The 16,527-nt window shown below is 40.1% G+C and overlaps 1 protein-coding gene across 1 annotated transcript; it reads left to right on the forward strand.

The window, feature by feature from the left end:
• On the forward strand, positions 239-13,767 carry LOC110392419 (solute carrier organic anion transporter family member 1C1-like). The gene is made up of 13 exons (XM_021384661.1): positions 239-380; positions 468-600; positions 3,332-3,447; positions 4,239-4,385; positions 4,503-4,601; positions 5,211-5,456; positions 6,290-6,454; positions 7,009-7,204; positions 8,162-8,324; positions 9,294-9,478; positions 10,684-10,748; positions 12,345-12,462; positions 13,022-13,767. The coding sequence occupies exons 1-13, from the start codon at positions 296-298 to the stop codon at positions 13,236-13,238; spliced, it is 1,935 nt and encodes a 644-aa protein (XP_021240336.1). The 5' UTR covers positions 239-295; the 3' UTR covers positions 13,239-13,767.

The following is a 16,527-nucleotide window of genomic DNA, read 5'->3' on the forward strand; positions in this document are numbered from 1 at the left end:
CTAGCACCAGTTCTTTCCAGCAGGGAAAAGCTGAGCAGTGAGCTAACATCACTGAGTACATCCTGGCACCACTCTCAGAACCAGAGTACAGAAAATTCAAACACAGTGTTGTCACTATCATTTGAGTAACAATCATACACTGTGATGATTGCCTCGCACAGTTTTAAAAATATTTTTATTTGTATGTGATATCTTTCCTTGCCCCTACCTCTCATTTTCTATCTCAATCTTCCCTCAGGTGTTTCTTGCTGCTTTATCGTTCAGCTACTTCAGTAAAGCATTGTCTGGTACGATTATGAAAAGTTCCATCACACAAATTGAACGAAGGTTTGACCTTCCATCCTCTACTGTTGGTTTCATCGATGGAAGCTTTGAGATGGGTAATAGTATTCCGTAATATGCAGAAAACTGTTCAGAGAAGTATGAGGCACAGCATCTAGTATTAATTTTGGTTCATTACATTCCAGGTAATTTGCTGGTGATTGCATTTGTAAGCTACTTTGGAGCTAAACTTCACAGGCCCAAAGTAATTGCTGCTGGATGCTTTACTATGGCTTTGGGAAGTCTTTTAACAGCAATGCCTCATTTCTTCATGGGATAGTAAGTACAGATCAAGATTGATTAGAATAATATAGCATTGGACTTGAGGAAACTAGAGATTTGTGTAAGATGGCGTATTTTTGAAACAGACTGTGCTCTCCTGCAGCAACTCCTTACAGAAGGCAGCTTTCAGCTTGAGAGCCAGCAGATGTACTGGTGCTCATAGAAATGGTCCTGGCTTATTTTCTGTTCCAAATCACAGAATCACAGTCATAGGTGTTGGAAGCGACCTCTGGGGATCATTAGTCCAGTCTCCTGCTTCAGCAGATCCTTTTGTGCAGGTTGCACAGGAAGGTGTCCAGGGTGATTCTGAATATCTTCAGGGAAAGAGACTTCACAGCCTTTCTGGACAGCCCATTCCAATACTCTGTCACCTTAAAGTTAAGAAGTTTTTCCTCATGTTCAGATGGAGTTTCCTGTCTTCCAGTTTGTGTGTGTTTCTCCTTGTTGTGTCAGCAGGCACCAACAAAAAGAACCTGGCCCCATCCTCTTCAAAGCCACCACTTAGTGTTGACAAGATCCCCTCTTGGTCTTCTCCAGTCTGAACAGTCTCACATTTCTCAGCCTTTCCTCAGAAGGGAGATGCTCCGGGCCCTCATTTTTGTAGCACTCCACTGGACTCTCTCTAGGGGTTCCCTGTCTCTTTTGAACTGAGGAGCCCAGAATTTGACACAGTACTCCACATGTGGCCTCACCAGGGCAGAGTAGAGGTGGAGAATCGCCTCCCTTGATGTTATTTTTAATGCACCCCAGGATACCATTGGTCTTCTTGACCACAAGGGCACACTGCTGGCTCATGGTCAACCTACTGTCTACCAGGACACTCAGCTCCTTCTTTCAGATCTCCTCTCCAGCAGGTCAGCCCCTAACCTGTACTGATGCATACTGTTATTCCTTCCCAGGTGTAGGACCCTACACTTGCCGTTGTTGAACCTCACCAGGTTCCTCTCCACTCATCTCTCCAGCCTGTCCAGATCTTGCTGAATGGGAACACAGCCTTCAGGTGTCAGCCACTCTTCCCAGCTCCATATCATTAGCAAACTTGCTGAGGGTGCACTCTGTATCTTCATCCACATCACTGATGAAGATGTTGAGCAAGACCACACCCAATGCCAACCCCTGGGTAACACCACTAATTACAGGCCTCCAACTAGATGCTGCACCACTGATCACAACTCTCTGCGCTCTGGCAATTGGCCAGTTCTCAATCCACCTCACTGTTCTCTCTTCTTAAGCTTCATTACAAGGATGTCGAGGAAGGCTTTCTGAAGTCAACGTAGACAACATCTACTGCTCTCCCCTCATCTACCCAGCCACTCATGGCTACCTGATTAGTCATGCATGCTGACTCCTTCTGATAACCTCCTTTTCTTCCACTTGCTTAAAGATGAAATCTAGAATAAGTTTTTCCATCACTTTCCCAGAGACAGAGATGAGGTTGACTGACCTGCCATTTCCTGGCTCCTTCTTCTTGCCCTTGTTGAAGACTGGAGTGACACTGGATTTCCTCCAGTGCTCAGGCACTTCTCCCATTCTCCATGACCTTTCAGAGATGATAGAGAGCAGTTTGGCAATCACGTCTGTCTGCTCCCTCGGTACTCATGGGTACATCCCATTGGGGCCCATGGATTTGTGTGCATCAAGTTTGTCTAGATGACCTCCAACCAGATAATACTCCTTGACCAAGAGAAAGTCTTCCTTTCACCAGACTCTCCTGCTTCCAGATTCTGGGATTTCTGAGGGGCAGCCTTAGCAGTAAAGACTGAAGCAAAGAAGGCAAGGCATTCAATAACTCCATCTTCTCAGTGTCTCCCATTACCAGAGCACCCACCTCATTCAGCAGTGGGCCCACGTTTTCCCTAGTCTTCCTTTTGCTATTGATATACTTAAAGACACCTTTCCTGTATTCCTTGACCTCCCTCACCAGATTTAATTTGTAGTGGGCCTTGGCTTTCCTCATTGCATCCTTGCATATCCATGTTCACATCTGCTAAAACTAATTCCTATGCATCTTCTCTAGGTCCAGAGGAACATAAAGAATACATTTTTTCATGATGGTAGATCTTGCATTAGCATCAGACTTGTATTTTCCACTGCTTAAATCAAGCTGTGCATCTTGCTCATCTATACTCAGAAACTCATAAAGTGTCTCATGGGTCTCAGCCTGAATTTTTATACTATTCTGTACTTTTCCCTGTGACGAACACTCTTTGTTTCAACATGAAAAATAAGCTTTTCCAGTCAAATAGAGCCAGTCTAGTTCCTAGAAGCAGACTGTGTGCTTTACCATGTTGTTCTGCATAAGATCATTGCACTTGCTCCTCAGAAAGGCTCATATCTGCCTTTCTTGCTTCTTCCCTATCCTCCCAGAAATATATATCCAAGATAAAAAGGGAGGCTCAGACTCCAGAGATTGTTCTTTTTCTCCTTGACAGTGTAGTCAGTGTAGGGATCTAATTTGGACCAGACTCTAAATGTTGACAGCAGAAATTCAGTCCTGCCTGAATTACTTTCAGAGATAATTTCCAGCTTGAAATGTTATATCTTCCATACCATTGGTATTCCATATTTTTAAAATATACTTAAGTAAACTTTCTTCTTGCTCCTTCAGTAGCATTTTGGATTGATACTTAAACAAAAATACCTCTAGGGAAGTAGCATTCAAGCAGTTCCTGGCCTACTATCCTAGCACTTCCATACTGAACCCTGCCTCTAAACCTACTGTTCGCAGTTATAAGTATGAGACCGCATCAGATACAAGACCTTCAACCAACACAACTTCAGGCTTAAATCCGTGCTCTCCACATCAAGATGTGAATGAAACCTTTTTGGACACCTCCCAGTCTGGTAAGGAACTGTAAGTGTAAACACAAATATAGGAGTTAGTTTTACCTTTGGTTACATGTGGAGTAAATCATTGCCCAGTGCAAGATGCTCAGTTAGGTTTCTAACTTTAGTCCCTACCTTCCTGAGAACATTACTAATACTTCAGTGCTCTTTGTGCATTTTGTCTGGAGATGAAACATCCAGCAAACACAAATTACTAGGACCCAGATCCTAGTTTTCCTATGTTCACACTTCCAAATTTCTATAATATAACCCTAACACTGAAGGAGATGCTGAGCCTGTTTGCAAAGAAATTTCTGAAGGGATTCGTTACTTGGGTCTGGGGGAAGAGATGACAAGAGGGGAAGAGAAGTTGTACAGAGTCAACTGGAAGTAAGTTGAGATTTCTCTGATCTTACTTTCAACATGGAATACAGATGTTACACGAGTTGCTTTGCATGGGAAATAGATAGAGAGAGAGTCAAACTCTACATGCCTTCTCAAACTTCTCATTTTATATGCCAGATAACATATTTATGATAGTATCAGTCTGCCTTTTTTTTTTCCCTTGGGCTTTTTTTCTGATGGGTGCTACTTGTATCTTCAGAAATCAAACACAGTGAAGGCGGAGGAACATGATATCTAAAGATTATTAAAAGAGATAATCAGGTTGACAGCCTCTCATTGATATTCTATGAGGAGAATGCTGTTCAAACCATAAATACTAAGTTATAACCATGTGCTGAATTTCCTGTGATTTGTCACTATCTCCCCTTAAAAAATATGAAAATGTAACATCTCATTACCTGCAGCCTGTGAGAAAGAACCATCATCATATATGTGGATATACATCTTACTGGGAAACATGTTACGTGGAATTGGTGAGACTCCAATAACCCCACTGGGCATCTCTTATCTTGATGATTTTGCTAAAGAAGAGAATGTTCCTGTATATGTAGGTAATGTCAACATGAAGTAAACTGAGAGATTCTTAATATAAGAGGTTGATTATCCTCTGCAAGAAGAAAACATTCACTCATTAAAATGTACTGTCTTCTGCCTCGTTATACTTTCAGCATGTTTGCACACAATAGCCATGTTTGGCCCAATGTTTGGTTTCCTGCTGGGATCCTTATGTGCCAAACTCTATGTGGATGTTGGATTTGTGGATTTAGGTAAGCAAAATAGGTGAAGTGAAAGTAAGTTAATACCTGTTGCTAAAAGATTCATCTACATATTTGCAGAAGAGTATTTTAAATACTAACTGCATTAATTCAGTTATATTTAATTTACATTAATTATGTTATTTTTATTAATTTTACTTTGTAATAATTTTATCAAATTACTGGAAGCTTTTGGGGTGAAGGCTGAATTAGGCAAGGGACATTTTAGAATCTTCTTCTAGGTTTTAAGGATTAAAATACATATTTAATCTTAGAATATAGTAACAAGAGCACTCAGAGACTAAAGAAATTTTTCTAAGTTGTGATCTTAATGAGAAGATTCTGCTAGCACACCACTTTTACAGTTTTGGTGGATCATAAAATCATAGACTGACTTGGGTTGGAAGGGACCTTAAAATCACCTGTTTCCAACTAGGTGTTCCCCCCACAGCAGGGGATATGAGTTTTGATGCCTTCACTGCATTAAAGGTCTTTTGTTAGGTGATAATCATTACTGCTGAAATTCAACCACTGTACAAATATAGCTACTTTAGCAAATAAAATGTGGGAAGTTCCATTTCCTCAATTAAGATGACTTAATTCTGTCTTGTTCAATTCTAGGAAAAATTACTATCACTCCACAGGACTCTCGCTGGGTGGGTGCATGGTGGCTTGGTTTTTTAATAGGTGGAGTGATCAGTTTCCTAGCTGCTATTCCATTTTGCTTCCTGCCAAAGAGTATGAAAAAGCCACTGAAAGCCAATAAAGACAAAACTTCACCTGGTCTCCTGGAAAACATGGGAGCCATGAGGAAGGCACTTCCTCCTGCAAAACCTAAGCCAATAAAGTGGTCAACAATGCTGAAAGGCAAGTGTTTTGCATGTCAGGTAATTATGGAAACCAAACGTACAGAAGAAATGTGGTAGTTCTTCAGAACATTTTACCTCCCCTACACTTCATTGTAAATGAGTTAACTGTCCCCAGGAAAGGAGTTGTCCAGTAAATATTATGAGAAGTCAAAGAGCTTCTTCGAGATTGTGAGGTTCTGCACGTATGATTACATGTATGGCACCGACGTCAGAAATTCTGCAATAGAAATTTGAGTAGAGGAAACACTGTTTCCATCAAGACCTAAAAAAATTATAAGTCTCCTTTTGCATTATGGAAGGCCAAATTATTTTTCTGGTCATCATAGAGCTCATGGAGACTCTGAAGCGCATTGCTGCCTGAGGAAAACACGGCAGGCTTGAATTCTGATTGAGCAGTCCTTACTCTATGAAAGAGGAGAAAAGGTGAAGGGAAGAGATACTTTCTATCACCAAAAATTCCTCCTAAGATCAGATCCCAATGCAAGACATGCTACTGGGCTTCTCTACAAAGGCACCAGTCACTTAGCCTTGAAACTTGTAAGCTGAAAGATGTCTTTGCTGTGTGGAGCCCTTTTGTCTTCGCATGTATATCTCATTCCAGAACTCAGAGCTTAACCTGAAATTCTCTCTTCTTTTAAGGTTCTCTACTCTTATCTCAACATCTGGAGTTTTCCAACAGCCTGGTTTTGCTTTCAGATACAAGCAAATGAAGATCAACACAATTTACCCTTGGACAGTTAAAAGAAGGATTTTGCCCTAAATTTCATAGATTACTCACCTGTAATTATTTCATGTATCTTTAAAGCCAACTCATATATCCCTTTCTTTCAGATTTCTATACCTCCTTGAAAAAAGTACTGAGTAATCGAATGTACGTTACATTTTTGTGTTGCTCACTGTTACAGTTCAGTAGCTTTGTTGGTTTCTTGACTTACAAGCCAAAGTACATGGAACAGCAGTATGGACAATCTGCATCTAAATCTAACTTTCTAATAGGTGAGTTACAGTGAAATGATGATTTATTTTATAATGGTTGATCTGGGAGAAGTTCTGGCATCTTTTTCCGGGACTGATCTTTCCTGAACTTGAATTATATGAAGGCAGCATATAAGCTAGTTTTAGAGTCTGTGGGGACAGAATAAATAATTATATTCTATTTGATTATTTATGTTTAATTATGATTAAAATACTACATTATGATATTTATATCATATTGTACTAATAGCATTACTATATTCTTGCGAGGGTACTCAAAATATGCAACGAATGGGGTGGGGGAGTCTTAAATTCTGAAACATCTGATTGAGGGATATGTTCCTACTAAAGTGAGAACAAACCACTGTCAGCTAGCTGGACATACTGTCTGTTTTGAAGTGTAGACACTTCAAAGTAGCATATGCAACCCCAGGATTTGGCTGAGTGGAAAGCCACCTAGAGTCATTGTGGTACAACATACAACTGCCAGGGACATCAACTCAAAAACAGAGTTTGACTCTTAAACCCAGTGTGACTGACTTATTTTAACATTCCTCTTCAATAATCCCTTTCAGGATTGACATCCTTACCACCTGTTGGAATTGGTATTTTCCTGGGAGGATTAATAATGAAAAAGTATAAAATGAGCATCATTGGAGCAACCAAGTTTGCATTTACCATGTCATTTTTTGCCTACTCCTTCTCTCTCTTGCACTTTTTTGTTGGCTGTGAGAACCAGGTTGTAGCAGGAATTACAGTATCATATGATGGGTGAGTATAAAATGAAGTTTTTTTTCTACGACAGCAATAGTTAAATACTGTACAAGGACATTAGAGCTGAAAGACAAACGTGCTTTTGCAATGCTTAGAGGAAGCAAAAAATACCAAGTTTTGTTGATCAGCAGAGGGCAGCTTGACAAAGTGCAGCACTGGTAAAAGCTTAATCAGAAACACATTGTCAAAGTTACATCATTACTAATGCAGGATTTTTGTTTGCTGTAGAAGTGATATTTCTGTTTCACACAGTGCCATCTCTATATCAGAAACCATTTTCTTGCAAAGTTTATTCAGACCCATTAAAAGGATGAAGAATATGTACATTGCACACTGGTAGCACATCCTGCGTGGATATGGAGACTGCAGCACATCAGACTCTCAGCCTGCTGCAAAACAAAATGAATCTTTTATGCCTAACAGAGATGTTCTCTCCTGTCAAGACAGAACAAATGTTCAAAAGTGAGAAGCTATTATTAGTTCTTTGAGCAAAGAAAGATACCGGAAGAGGAGCTGTGCATTAGGAGGTGGCTTCCCAAGGCGTGCAGAAAAACACTAGCATTTGGATTGGCATACACTCTCAGAAGTCTAGTTTCTATCATTGGCACATTTTTACCAACAGCTGAAGAAGTACCTGATAAGGCTGTATTATCTGTCCCTAGCTCTAGGTACAGCTGACCTCTCAAATACTTTCAGTTTTTTCTGTCTATGCCTGGGAGTTAAAATCAGTCGTAGCAATTTCATTTGTCATAGCATTATTAATAATCTAGTGATCACTTTAATATCAGCATGAGTGAGATGAAATATGAAGCAAAAAGATCAATATTTTAGAGGTTCAAATATTAAAATGCATGCCCTAGTCTTATGAGAACAAAAACGCTGTCACACAGAAGGGGCTACACTGATCTCAGTGCTGAATTAAAAGTTGTTCTTACTCCTGTCTCAACTTCTAAGCAAACCCATTCCATATAATGAAAATGCCATATATTCTGACTGCAATTCTGTCTGCAAATGTGCCACCAATGTGTGGGATCCTGTGTGTGGAGGCAACGGACTGACATATATTTCGGCATGTCTGGCTGGATGCACGACTTCAGAGGGACATGGGAAGAACATGGTAAGAGCCTGCTCAAGTTTCTGCAGCTTTTTACCAGCTTGCTTTCCATTTAACAACAGAGATTTTCAGTAGTGTAATGTGTTTAAGAGAAAACAAAGTTACTGGGGAGCTGTCACTAAGGTATTTATGCTTTCTGGCTGCAGAATTTTGTGGATTGAACATAAGAGGGGGAAAATAACAGTTCACAGTATTTACATGTTTTCTAAAGTTTACTTGTGATCTGCCTTTTATAAACCACAATTTGGCTGCCCTGAAGTTTTTAGCTGTAGCTGAAGGACACTAACTTATTATAGCATCCTCCATGATGCACATCATTAATGTGATAGCAGTTTAATAAACATGTCTAAGGGTCCATGAGAGTGAGTGGTCCAGCATAAAAGTTTTCCTCTGTAGAGGCTGAGGTTCGTGGCCCACAGTCCCCCTTACATTAATAGATCCTCTTGCCTTCAACTCCTGATTGAAATCTATTGCTTTTACACTATCTGTACATCTGCTGCTTTTCTCAGGCAGTCTGCATAAGCTGCATCTTGACAGGCAGCTGCTGCTTACAGCTCTGAGGTACCTCTGGTGGATTGGCTGGTGGATCAGCTTTAGAAGAGGAGGAGCTGGGATCCAGGTGTTTTCCATGGAAAACGCCATACAGGCAGAGACAACTAGCAACAATAGGCATACACCCTGAACCTCACTTTTTCCCTTCAGCAGCCCTCCAGGGACACAAAGAAAGGTTCAGAGGTCCTGCAGATACTCCGTACATCTTCCAAAAATGATGTTGTGTTCACTGTTAGGAGCATACTGGAATATCCCTTCCTAATCTGAGCACAGTTTGTAGGAAAGAAAAGAAGCTGCTGCCCATTGCCTCAAGGAAAGGCAATCAAGAAAATAGTAAGGCTTCAGATTCTGCCAGTGTCTGAAGGCAAGATTCCTCATTGCTTGAGAAATGTCCTACCGACTCTGTTTTGTGTCTTCCAGGTCTTCCATAACTGCAGCTGTCTTGAAGCCAGCAGTTCATGGTCAGGAAATAACTCTGTCACCTTGGGGCAATGTCCAAAAAGTGATGATTGTTCAATGATGTTTATTTATTATACAGTAATACAAGTCTTAAGTGGCTTTTGCTATGCACTGGGAGGCACCCCAGCATACCTCATCATGTACAGGTAAGTAAAAGTGTGTAACAATGGTTCAGAGGTTACAGTGAGGTGATCAAAGTCATATCTAGGTTTTTCCTCTTTCCTTTGGGAGAAGACAACTCTCTTGCAGTATAACATGATTTATCTAATGTGTTCTGTCATTCTGCTTATGTTTGTAGCTGCTAATATCAAACCTTACTTGGCTGCTGCCAGTAAGTTGGTTCAAAAGTTTTGCTTCCAAATACCACATAATGTTTTTTTTCTCATGGCTATCTTTCACCCAGGTTTTTCAGATCACATCCTCTTTCCCTTCTTGGATATTTTGGCTGTGTGGATTTAAAATAGTGTGCATTTGTCAGGATTTCTGGATGTGGAGTTGTCCGACATATTGGGCTCCTCAGACATTAGGGTATTCAGGACATTTGATGGTTCAGTCTGAGGCTCTGGTGCTTACATCTGTTGAAGTACACAGGTGCAGGCATACCAGAATGTGATTCAGAACAAAGTATGCAAATTAGAATATACTTTTCAGTAACCTAAAGAGAAATTTCAATCAGTGGCAAATTTAGTGGAAGTCCTAATGGCATTATGTCATCCTCAATGAACATAGAAAACAGAATGTGAACTCACTTCTGTGAGACATTTTTCTGAAGCTTGACCATATTAATATATGTAAGGAGGTATCAGAGACTGGATATATAACGGATTGAAGACCAGTGAACGTTCTGGATGTTTGAAGTATGGTTCCCCATGAAACAGATGGGCATTGCGTAGTTCAAGATGTGTTGTTGTACAGAGGAATGTCATTTGCATATAAAAAGATGCTGCACTAATGCTGCTACTCTAGAATTCTTGTCCTAGGGCAATATGATATTTTCCATCAGGTGAGTAAGGTATTTCCCATCAGGTAAAGAACAAGTACGCCAGGGAACTAAGGCAGTTGAGAAACTGATGTCGTTAACACTAGTTTAGAGCATGATTATGCCTTTAAAAATTCTTACGTAACTACACACAGTGAATGAACTTCCCAGGAGATATGTGATAGAAAACAATACTTTAATTCCCCTTTCTCATACCACTTTATACCTTTTCAGCACCCAGAGGAAGCACTCTTCTTCCAAAACTTAGTTTTCTGTCATTAAGAGTGTTCAGTTGGGGGAGATTAACAGCAATTTAATAGGCATGTCTAAACACTTAGGCAAATCCCTCTTACTCATTCATCTTTCTTTCAGATGCGTTCAGCCAGAGTTGAAATCTCTTGCAGTTGGTCTGTACACACTTGTTATGAGAATGCTAGGTAAGAGACATCCTTCTGACTAACAAACGTACTTGCTTGCTTGACTTTAAATGACACCCATGCAACAACCGTTTGTAAACCAGATGTATATTTCAAATACCCGAAAATTCTGGGTTGTTTCTGGAGGTCCAAATACAGTGTAGAGTTCAATGAGAAGTCAACTGACACAATTTTGAAAAGTTCTGACTTGCTGATTAAATGATATTGCACTTTGGGAGCCTGGTATTTCTAAACGGGCAGAGATTCTGCACAAACTTAAAACACTGTTTTGAATTTCTAAATAATTCTATAAAGTTTCAAACTTAACATTCAACTAATGGCTAACTGAGACACAGTGATGCAAGTAAGACCAAAAAGAAATGCTCTTGTAGGACTTCATTCAACACTAATACAACTCTGCTCATAGCAAAATGTTTTCTTCACATTGAAACTTTGCTTTCCTGGGACACAACAGATTAGATTTCATTTCCCTTTAAGCATGAGGCAAGGCTCTTCTCTTTTTCCCTTTTTTATTGGAGGGTTGTAAATGAGACAGTTGATTAAGGTGCCTAGGCAGGCAAGAAAGCACCTCTGTTTTCTTTTGTTCTCTTTATTGACACAGTAAGAATAGTTTTTCAGAAGTGTAGAGAAATGTGTGTGAAGAATCAAACAGCATGGATTTCCTACTATTTTTTGCCTAAAAAATTGACAGCAGCTTACAAATTTGGGCTGTAGTCTCTAGTCATGATTGTGATAAGACCTTTGGAGACAGAAAAGTGTACATACATTTTGTCCTTTTGAATTTTCCTTGTCATACACTGTTAGGGCAGAATTTCTCCATCATTCAGAACTAGCAGTGCCAATGGGATTCTTGAAACTTTTCTGGTCATGAGAAGAGAAAAACATCACAAAAAAAAGATCCTCCCCCTTTCTATAAACTTTTTTTTTTCAGCCCTTTGAGAGGATGTGCTCCTTCCTTTGTATGAAGGTGCAGAGCCCTAGTCACTGATTCATGAAAGCCAACATTTCTCTTCAGTGACTTGGAGATCACATCTGGCATGCTCCCCTCTTCATTCTCTAAGAAACATCCCCAAAACAACATTTCTCCCATTATACCCTGGCTACAGCCTTAATGATCATAAGTTACAGGTCTTTATAGGCAGCTTATTGAGTTCACACTGTCACTAGAAACCTAGGGTACAACACTCTGAGAATATACCTGTTACTACAAAATAAATTATTTCCTTTGTAATAATGCAAGATACCCATGTAGAAGCAAAACATGGTGAAACATGGTCCTGTCCACCTTGAAACCTGCATTTCTCTGATTACTCACCTTTTGTTTCATCAAGGGTAGGATTCTGTCCTGTGTCTGCCATCTTTTCTAGTAAAGCATAAGCTCACATCTGGCCAAGTCATGCTGAGGATCTCAGTTGTTGTACATTCACAGACTTTTTTGAAAAGTATATTCAGTACCTCTAGTCATATATACCTGGTAGTGTCCCTTCAGATAGAAGGTACTATCAGCTGCTATCTGACAGAGGTGAAGAGCCAACAACAACAAAAAAAAGTCTTTTCCTGTGATATTGTGAGACATTTTTGCTCATTCCCATGCAGCTGGGATCCCTGCGCCGGTTTACTTTGGTGCACTGATTGACAAAACATGCTTGAAATGGGCAAGCACGAGATGTGGGCAGCGAGGGGCTTGCAGGCTATACGACTCCAGTGCATACAGGTAAGGCAAAGTATAGCACCAAAAGTCCCAAGCATTTTGTCTGTACAGACCCTCCTTGATCTGTCCTATTGTAATATGTAAGGCCACTGATCCAATATAATGGTCTTGACTCAGATTTTGGTCATCCTAGATTTCCTGAAATTGAGAAATGTGAATCAAATCTTAAACTCTTGGCTCTTTACTCAGTTTTTAAATAGTGCAAAAATCCTTCAGTATAAATAACAGGAACTTTCTGGAATGGAATATCTGTTCTAATATCCTTTGAGTCAATTTAAAAGACTGTATGATTTACCAGTGAGAGGAAAGGTACACAAATTTACCTCTGTATCAATTCTAATAAGCAAATAGAAAATTTAAAATTCTTTAACAGATGATTTTAGTTGCCAAAGTGTCTACTTTGTGGTACCATTCACAAAGAGTGAGTTTTAGAATTGCCCTCCCCTGAGCTTCTAATGTGGTTTTGATACCCTTGTGAGCCTTTTAAGTGTATAAAAGTGATTTTCTTCAATTTCTTTGAAAAATTCAATGTTTGACAGTACCTTTTTTCTCTATCTGACAGGTATGTCTACCTTGGTTTATCAGCAGTGTTGAGAGGGCCCTCCTACTTGCTTGCGATCCTCTTCTTTATATTGATAAAGAAAAACTTTCAAAATAAGAACTCCAGGCTTGCAGAAAATGGAGGAAGAGAAGATGTTCCTATGAATAAAGAAGATAACTGCAAAAACAATGAACATTTGGCCAGTTCTTCTGAGACAGAAAAGGAATCGTGTACTTAGAATGCCGTCTGGAGCAGTGTGATATGGATCAGGACAGCTTCTTTTAAAAGCCACTTTAACAATGCCACGAATAACTAACTAATAGCTTAGAAAGTTCAGAAAGGCAAAGAAACCTATGATCAGCAATAAGAAAAGCTTACATTCAGGTGTGAAAGTACCTCACACATACTGGGCTACGAATAACAGACCAAATAAATTACTTGAACCGAACCGAGTTCTCAAAGGGTAAAGAAAAATTTCCCGTGGCATTCTCAGCAGAGCTAGTCGACAGTTTTTGAATGGGGTCAAAGATGAGCACTGGCAGAATAGCCACATCCCAAAGCCCCACCAAATATGAGGCTGATTCCATACGCAGATGCGTGCGGTGCAGTGATGCTGCAATGGCAAGCGGAAGTCTCGCAACAGCATTCTGATTTCATCAAATTCAATTTGAATTCAAAAGAAAAACAAGCCCTCTGAGCAAAATCCTTCCTCCTTATCTAAGTGGGTCATTGCAACCCTTTGCCATGCCAAATTGACAAAAGCAGTATTTTTCCAATAAGCATTTTCCTCTTAGTTCAGCAGAAAAATTTATATCGTAGAGTAAATAATTATTTTTTAAAATCTCAAAGCTGTAACATTTTATTAAAAGCTATTTTTTTTTAATTAGTTAAGTGAGTATGAAACATAGGGACTATTCTGAATTTTGTAGTTACGTTGTTTTCTAAGTAAAATTCAATGCATTCCTGGCTTTCTTGCTATGCCACGTGGTGTCCAGCAGAGGACACTCAAACAATAACATTACACCTCCGACTGCTGAGTAGAGTGCTTCTGTCATGTTCAGGCTTTATCGTTTTGGCGGAAGTTCATCAGCAGATAGGCCAAACATTCAGCTGTGTTTTCATGCACCTTAAAACTTTTTCAGACCAAGACTTTAGCTCGTATTTTCAAAGTTGCTTTTGTATATCTCTTGGGTTGAGTTCGTTATATTTGCATCCCTCAGAGCTTGACAACTGTTACTACTTCGAATAAAAAGATGTGTACTTGTGTACCATTTCACAACAGTGATTGAATTCTCTGGTTGATACTTTCAAACAGATGCTTAACGTTTAGTGGGATATGGTTAATATACATGTTAGATCAAAAAGGTATATTGAGTGAAATGTCAAACTATTCTATGGTGTCTGTCAGGTAGCAGCTAAAGGGAAACAATACCAGAATAAAGGGTTATGACCTGTAGCAGACTTAGGAAGCTGTTACTGCAGGAGGGTGGGGTCAAGGGGATGTCTATTGACTCACCTCTTTGGATGCATAAACAAAGGCTTTCACAAGAAGATAATAACTTGCTTATTGTTGGGCTTTTGTCCCCTTTTCTGGGGAAAAATAGTGGTTCCAGCTAGAGACAAGCTGCTACTCTCCTCTGCCTTTAGGTGCTACAGCAGTTTAGCACCTGCAAGTGAATGAGAGACAGGGACAGTAGCACTTTGTTTTGTTGCTAGCCTTGGTGTTCTTCCCTCCATCATAAAAAAAAAAAGGCAGAAGTAGGTCATAGACCGAAGGTGGAATCAAAGCAAATCAGACACTTTATTTCACCTTATGATAAAACTCTGTAATTTCTGTGCTGTGTAATTTTTATGTCCTGAGAGCCCTTGGCGCATGAGAAGCATTTGATGTATCAGTGTGAAATATCCCTGAGTGCTGTGAAAGCACAAAGGACACTCTACAGGACAATGCATGCATGCAGTGAGTGACCTGTTGGATTAGGGTCACAAACCTTACCAGCAATGGACCACTGGTGTGTTCTACTCACTTCAAGGACAAATGTATCATATGCAGTTGGATCTCTCAAGACTTTCAAAAAGTGAGCGTCAAATTCTTTTCTACATCCGTCTGATATCTTACCTTTTTTCAAAAATACTTGCTAGTGGTCGGTAACAGCACTAATTAATTTTCTTAGTGCACTTTCACTTTCATGCTTTCTGGAGATCCTTACTTCCACTCACTAAATATCTGCAAGAATTTACTTGCAAAATCTCCTTAATTTCCAATTATTCATACTATTTTTTCCTTCTTGAAAACAGATTTTGAATGAGCGTTCAATAGCTGATTCATTTATGAGTCATCATTAATTTCAGCCCACTAGTCTTTTTTTAATCCTCATTTGAATATAGGGGATTTAAATTGTTGTTTTCATTGACTTTAAGAATGCATCAAGTTGGTTGAGAAGAAGCATTATGGAGAGTAAGTAATCCTTTTGCCCTCCAGGACTCGTAACTGCCTTTATTCCAACTTGTGACTCTTCTGTAAATTCCACATCTAGTCTAGAATGGGTGCTATGATGATGTCATGGTTTTGTTTCTCCTCAGATTGTTGCCGCAGTTCTTTGCTCTCAAGGCCATCTCCTTACCCTTTTTCCCTTTTCCCTTTTCACGGGGTGTGGACCCATGGATCCCCCGTCCCCTTCGTCACGGAACCGGGCCGAATGCCCATAAACCGTTGACAGATGATCATGATCATGATCATGCCATCACATTTCAGCTAGTTCTTCAGGTAGTCTGAATATTAGCAGGGCTAGGAGAGCTGCCATTGGGTGAGCTGTCATCCAGTAGGACCTCTCAGGCATTTCAGATCACTTCATCACTATTAGAACAATAGCCTACTACTAGCATTAGAGTAATATTTCAGGTTTCCTTGGTCTAGTCATGTGAGATCAGGACTCAAGCATGAACTATATTACAATATATCACTAATATGTATTGCCATTGTTCTTGTTTGAGAGACCACAACTGTCTGCCTCTTTTGGGAAGGGCATTCCAGTAGTGCTGGAGCTGGCTCATCCTGAGACCCTGTTCCGAAAAGCCACATAGACACAATCAGCTCAAGCCATGACTCACAGCAATGGCAGCAAGTAGACAGGATGTGGAAAAGAGGAGCAGCTATCTCAGTAGAATCATAGAATCATAGAACCATAGAATTTCTCACGTTGGAAAAGACCTTCAAGATCATCAAGTCCAACCGCAACCTAACCATACTGGCTCTAACAACCCACCACTATATCATGTCCCCGAGCACCACATCAAAACAGTTTTTAAATACATTAAGGGATGGTGACTCAACCACATCCCTGGGGAACCTATTCCAGTGCCTAACAACCCTTTCTGTAAAGAAGTTTTGATGAATGGTGTCCTGGGCTGCATGAGGCCGGGTGCCACCAACAGCTAAAGGGCGGTTATCCTGCGGCGCTGCTCAGCTCTGAGGAGGCCACAGCTGGAGCGCTGGGGCCTGAGCTGGGCTCCCCAGCGCAAGGGAG

The sequence above is a fragment of the Numida meleagris genome, chromosome 1, assembly GCF_002078875.1.
Source record: "Numida meleagris isolate 19003 breed g44 Domestic line chromosome 1, NumMel1.0, whole genome shotgun sequence".
NCBI lineage: Eukaryota > Metazoa > Chordata > Aves > Galliformes > Numididae > Numida > Numida meleagris.